The sequence below is a fragment of the Castanea sativa genome, chromosome 1 (genome assembly GCF_040712315.1).
Source record: "Castanea sativa cultivar Marrone di Chiusa Pesio chromosome 1, ASM4071231v1".
Classification (NCBI taxonomy): domain Eukaryota; kingdom Viridiplantae; phylum Streptophyta; class Magnoliopsida; order Fagales; family Fagaceae; genus Castanea; species Castanea sativa.
Genome location: NC_134013.1, coordinates 61,015,323 through 61,022,005, shown reverse-complemented (window position 1 = coordinate 61,022,005; position 6,683 = coordinate 61,015,323). Strand labels below are relative to the sequence as shown.

Genomic DNA, 6,683 nt, shown 5'->3' with positions numbered 1-6,683 from the left:
CATAGAAAGTCTTCTAAAATACAAAAAACAGCTCTTTTTACACATTTTGATAAAAAAAAACACCCACATCAGTGGGTGTAAAATGATGCAAAATATACACCGGCTGTGTAAATGAATAGAAATCGTGTAAATATACACGGCTACTACTCACATTTAAGCGATTTTTTTATTCTTTTTTTCTCTCTCTGTCAAACTCCTTCTCTTCCCCAACCATCACAACAACCCAGCGCGCCAGAATAACCACCAAACCCAACGCCACCACCAAACACCACAGCACAAAGAATTAACCAAAAATCAACAGAACATTAACCCAAAATCAACGGAAAAGCAATTAGAAAATCCAAGAACAAACCCACTGAAAACCCAACTCAAAATAAATCAAAACTCACCGGTAAACCCAACCCAAAAACAGTCCAAATCCATCGGAAAACCCAACACAAACCATACTCAACGGAAAGCTCACGTGAAATGCCCAATGGAGTTGGATCTGCCGCTCGATCTGCTGCCACTGCTATCGCCCGATCTGCTGCTTTCGGGTCTTCCATTGCTACCGCCAGATCTTCCATTGCTGTCGTCGGTTGGGGGTGGGAGGTGAAGGGTCATCGGTTGGGAGTGGGAGGCGAAGGGTCGGTGGTGGAGGAGAGAGGGAGGGGTGAAGGAAAGAGGGAGGCCAAATCAGTGGAGGGCTGAGGCGGCGAGCTGGATCGGCAACGACGGCAGGTTAGATGAGGCGGCTGTGAGGGAGAGAGTGAGAGAAGGAGAGGAACGAGTGAGATTGAGAGAGCTAAAAAATGAAAAAGGAAAAATGAAGAGGAAACGGTGGGAGAGTTAGGATTAATAAATAATAAATAATAATAAAATAATAAATAATATTATTTAATTAGAATAGATGTGTAAAATAAATAAACTGATGTGCGTGTTTTGGAAATGTAATAGTTTAAAATAGAAAAAGTAGATTTTTTGTGTAAAATAGACGAAAAATTTTAAACGAACTGACGTGGTTGCTCTTAATAGGTTATTTTAATAAAATTTTGATATAATTTTATTTTAAAATATAATTTTATTTTCAAAATATCACGTTAAAAAAAAAGTTTTAAAAAGTTTCTGAAACTATTTCTTAAACTAATATCTTTTCGAGTCGTTAACTTTTTTTTCCCTTACATAATAAATGGATGCCGTTGCTTTGAGTTCTGGCCCCGCTGAAATCTCTCCCTCTCTGTTTCTGTGGAACGCAGGCAGTTTTGTTTCCCTCCTCCTCCTTCTTCTTCTTCTTCTTCTTCTTCTTCTTCTTCTTCTTCTTCATCTTTCTCATACCTGCGTTGAAGTTAAAATAAGACACAGAAATAAATCGACAGACCTGAGCATGAAAAGTTTAATAACGTTTTAAAAGCTTGTCAGTTCTGGACCCTTTATTTATTGCTAGTCCACCAATCGGTGTCTTTCTATTGGTTAGGATTTTTTTATATACACAAATACGGTAGTTTGTCTCTGACTCACAGTATTTAAAGCTTCAACAGCTGCTTCTTCTTCTGCTTCTTCTTCAGTTACTAACATGCATGGTTGAGAAAGAAGCTGCCTCTTCTGTTTCTCTCAACTTCAAAGTTTAAAACCTCACCTTACTTGGGTATTCAACGCTATTCTTTTCTCCTTTTTTCTGTTTCTGAAACCTCTCTCTCTCTCTGGTTTTACTTATGTGGGTTGGAGTTTAGTTTTGTTTTTGACTTTGTGTACTTGGGTGTTTTTAAGGTTTACTTTGTGTAACACATCATGGCTTCTGACATGGCCTCTGAGCCCGCACGAACAGGTCGACTTCGGCAACGTTATGAAGGCAATTATCGACTAGTTTCTGGGTAAGACTTTTCTTTCACACGCCAAGCTTTGATTTTGCTTAGTCTTCCTTCTTATCACTTTCTTTAGCAGTAAAATTTGGGATATTTTGTTTGCCTCTGATGCTTAAAATTTTAAAAATTTTCATTAATTGGAATATGAAGTAATCTTGGCGTGAACCAAAACAAAAAAACATGTTTTTATGAAGGAGCAATAGCAGAAGCATCTAGATTTCTAGAAGATTATGGTGTTTTTTGATGTTAGAAATTGCATTCTAATTCATACACTTACCCATCACAGTAATCCTACCAAGGTGGGCCTCGTCATTGACTTAAAAAGACGTAAATTTTTATGATTTGCGTGATACGTCTTGTCCTATTCATGGTATTTATTAGTACTTTAATTATTTATTTACTGTGTATTTGTTAGTATTTAGTTATGATCATTAAGGGTTACATCATTGTTTCTGACTTTTCTTTAACAGACAAAGACAAGTTTTAGGTGTGGATTTCCAATATATTAACCGCTTTAGAATTTTATTTATCCTAATTGAAGTAAATGCTGACGGTGGACCATGACTCAAATGTCCAAATTAACACTCTGATAGAGTAACAGGAACAATTTTAAATTGTAACTTGAAGTTTCTAATTGTGATGTGGCCCAATGTCATCTCTTTTTCTGTGGGCTTCATATTCAAACTCCCCACTGTTCAGAAAATCTGAGGGCTGAGATTAGGCTCTGGTTGTGGTAGGCCTAAGACCTTCTTTCTGAGTTGTTTGCTTTGTTGAAACATTGCAGAAACCGGTCTTATAACACAAATAATAAAGAAGGGAGGAAAAACAGAGAGAAATTAATATGAAAATGGCTGTGAATAAATTCAACAAGATTAAAAGGGATAATGGCAGCATAATGTCAAACTCTCACGTATGCAGAACCAATATGTAAAAAGATTTCACTAATCAAATTAATCACAGCAAGATGATGAGAGTTTAACAGATGATTACTTGGCCTCTGATTTAAAGATTGATAGCTTGTATGTTCATGAAATGAGTGGAAGCTAATTTATATTGCAACTAGGATTTGAAGTGCAACAGAATCTGGATTGTTTTCTTTTTCATGGTAGTTCAAGTGTCAATTGACTAGAAGGAACTTGTGCCAAAATTTTTCTCAAGAATGAACTAGCATTAGCTTTCAGTCTTGCTATTGTGGGCTAAATCTCTCTTCAAGAACCCTACTCTTTTATTATTACTTATATACTTTTTAAGCATTGGATCCAGAGTCTCCCAAAGAAAAACCTTTGAAGCCAAGTTCTTCAACTATTTCATGCGCTTAATGCAACCATAGATGTTATGAAAGTTGATTTCTCTGAATGATTTTAAGCACCAGGGTTATTTACAGTTGCTTACTCATGAGATGCATACAACAGGTGTATTCCTTACAGGGTGTCAAAAGAAGAAAATGAGCACAGTGGTGAGAAGGGAGACAGTTTAGAAGTTCTCATGGTTTCATCTCCAAATCGTAATGACCTAGTTTTTCCAAAGGTACATTTGCTTTCTTCATTGTTATACTGTTGTCTGCATGAAATCATGCTTTCTTATATTCTAAATGTTGTCTTGCTCTGTTGTCAGGGTGGATGGGAGGATGATGAGACTAAAGAAGAAGCTGCTTGCCGTGAGGCCTTCGAGGAAGCAGGAGTTAAAGGGAAACTTGAAGTAGGTTCCCTGAATTAAAGTATTAGCTTTTTTATGAAATGCTTGTTTGTTATTAAATATAGCAGAATTGGGAAATTCTTTAATTGGACAAATTGGATAAACTTTCCAAAGTTTGTGTTCTGTATAGACATGCCATAGCTTCCATCATATAGCTAAGCTATAGAATAAAATGTCCCTGCACTGCTAAGAAAAAGCTTTATATTCCAGACAATATTTGAGATTGCAAAGTATCTAGAGGCAGAGTATAATGAAAGACAATCATCAGATTTCTATGGTGCTCTTGTTCATTGAAAAGTTCTTGGTGCATCTCCAGGTTTAGGTATTGTTCTTCCAATGATTGTAGTACCAAGTATTTCTTGGCGAGCTCTAATATGATCAGATTTATAAGTAAGCATCTCTTGTAAAATATGAGCAACACCAAACCCTTCTAGAGCCCAAACCTCCATTTCTCCTACCCGCTGTCCTCCTTGCTTAGCCCTTCCTCTAAGGGGTTGTTGTGTAACAAGTGCATAATGTCCGCTGGAACGTATTGAAATGCAATAAGCAATTGCATGTATGCTTTGATTGGAATTTTACATTAGTGGTCATGCACTTTGAGTTTCATGTATGTTGGCTTGCCCTTCATATAATTAACAATTTGGTACCGAAAAGTTTCTGGATAATTTTAGACTATCAAGCTGGAGATCATTTTAGGCTTTGGTAATTAGAATATTTGCACTCCTTTTAGTTGGGTATAAACATTATCCTTGGTTAAAGCCACAAACCAAGATTTTGTAGGCATTTGATACGAACTCTTTTTCTATTGCCTGCTTCCATTAGTTGTTGTTGCTGCTATTATAAAACATAGTCTTTAAACAGAGGGAAGGTCAAGCATGTGAGTTTTTAGTTACGGATAACCCCTTGTAGTTTTATTTCTTCTGATAAAAACATCAGATACTTATATATGCTCGATAAATGTGAGATCATGTGTTGGTACTGCCTATCAAGAAGTAATAGAAATTAGAAACCATTTTCCCAATATTATCTTCTCTAATAGTTTTTGTTATCACACACGATTGTTTTCTCTTGAGATTTTGATAATGGAGATGTCAAGCTATGAGGCAATATGGTTCTTAATTAATCATTTGACTTTCCCTATGTTTAGGAAAAACCCCTGGGAGAGTGGGTGTTCAGAAGCAAAAGCAAACAGGACATTTGCAGCCTGGAAGGAGGCTGCAAAGGATACATGTTTGCATTAGAGGTCACTGAGGAGCATGACACATGGCCAGAGCGGGAAAATCGTGGTAGAAAATGGGTAATTATGCTTAGAATTTTTTTTTGGAATCCTCTAGATCACTTTGAACTAATTCACCAGTATTTTTGGTACTTCCTATTGGATGCGGCAGGAATGATAAACAATGTTTTGATTAAACATGATATATTGCCAGTTCAATATTTAACTATGACATGTTTGTTTGCCTCTACAGCTAAAAATTAAAGAGGCATTTAGACTCTGCCGGTATGAGTGGATGCGTGAGGCATTGGAGGAGTTTCTTAGAGTTATGGCAGAGGACCAGAAAATCCAGATGTCAGAAGAGATAGGGGAAACTCCTTCCGCACCAGTGTCAAATGCCATGGCAGATTGTCAAATTCTTTCATCAAGCTGCTATGTAAATTCCTCTAGTGGCCAACACCATGGTATGAATGCTATTAGTTCATTCCATCTTGGATATGCCTCTCAAGAGGTTACCATTGACACGAGTTTTTGACGTATTGCTGAGTTCAGTCTCTACCTTTATAAATTGTGCAGTAGGTTGCAGCAACGAATCAATAGCGTTCTGCAACTTCTTCAAATTGGAGGTCGGTCAAACTGCAAAATGATAGACTTGTTTTTCTCACTCCTTTCTAGAATGTTTAATGTATCCATCTTCATTTCATCTTAATTGACTGTTGAAGTTATAAATTTTCGTTCTTAGAAACAAAATTGTGTAATCTATGATGGTAGATGTTTCAAATCTTCCTCTTCTTGAAGATTTGTACAACATCACAATAGTCCTGATCAAGCCAAGAAAGCTGACTTACATCCTTAAAGACTAGTTTGTAATGATCATCGATAAGTTAGCTACCCATCAAGAAGCCTTATGTGAGCAACGTACCTAAAAATTTGGTCATTTAGTGTATTTCTGGTAAAGCTCCCTTTTTTACTCTGAATAAAAGGCCCAAAGGTATGTGGCATTGTTCCAATATTCAGTGAGTCGTGAAGATAACCTGGCTCTTGCTGGGCTTAACTATGTGAATTGAAACCACAGGGCTGGATTTTGGATGAGAATTAAAAATCGACCATATTATGCATTGTGTCTCATATCGTTTAGTATTTTAGTTAAAGAACATGATGATATATATGAACGTTAATTAGATAACTCAATTTCATTGAATAATTAGGTCTGATCATCTGACTCAATCCAATGTAGCAAAGGGCCCCTATTAATACTTCTTTTAAACTTCATCGAAAGTGAGCACCCAGTCAAAAAATTGATTTAACAGAACTGGCCTGCATGCTCAAAGCAAAGTGTAAGAGGAATATGTGGAAAAGCTATACTTGATTATGTTGTAGATTTTGGTTCAATTTGTGATTCTTACCTTTTTGGATTAAGATTGAACTCCTAATTTGACTTAATTTAGAAGATTGCTTTGTGGGATTTGAGTCAATGGGAGATTTGTTAGAAATTGTCTCATATTCCTAGTGTCGAAGAAAAGTCTTTTAATTTTTAAACAAGTAAATTATTTTTTGTCTACATAGGTGATGGATATTGAAGTCTTATAAATATACAATAATACAAGGAGTTTAGTGGCTTTGCTCAAAGGTCATCCCATATTGAGTGAGACTTTAAATTGATTTATCAAAACGTACTCTTTGATTTTGTCAATTTATCTGCTACTACTTGTGAATGTAAGCTATCGTTGAACCATGAAAATCTTTAGTAATCTCTTTTGTAAGATTATGTCTATTTTTCTTTTGGGTTTTTCTTCATTCTTTTTTTTTGTTTTTGTTTTATTACAAATATTTCTTAAACTAATATTAATTTTCATAATCAATCTTGGTATTTGACCTTTCACTTTTACAACTAACTGGTATCAAAGCCAATGTTCACTACTTAGGCATTT

General features: G+C 35.8%; 1 protein-coding gene across 1 annotated transcript; it reads left to right on the top strand.

Moving 5' to 3' along the window:
• The first annotated feature begins 1,192 nt into the window (after positions 1-1,192).
• LOC142620919 (nudix hydrolase 12, mitochondrial-like) lies at positions 1,193-5,762 on the top strand. The gene is made up of 7 exons (XM_075794229.1): positions 1,193-1,624; positions 1,747-1,850; positions 3,254-3,368; positions 3,456-3,539; positions 4,684-4,833; positions 5,006-5,216; positions 5,329-5,762. Exons 2-7 carry the CDS (start codon positions 1,768-1,770, stop codon positions 5,397-5,399), a joined length of 714 nt encoding a protein of 237 aa, XP_075650344.1. The 5' UTR covers positions 1,193-1,624; positions 1,747-1,767; the 3' UTR covers positions 5,400-5,762.
• Positions 5,763-6,683: the final 921 nt, after the last annotated feature.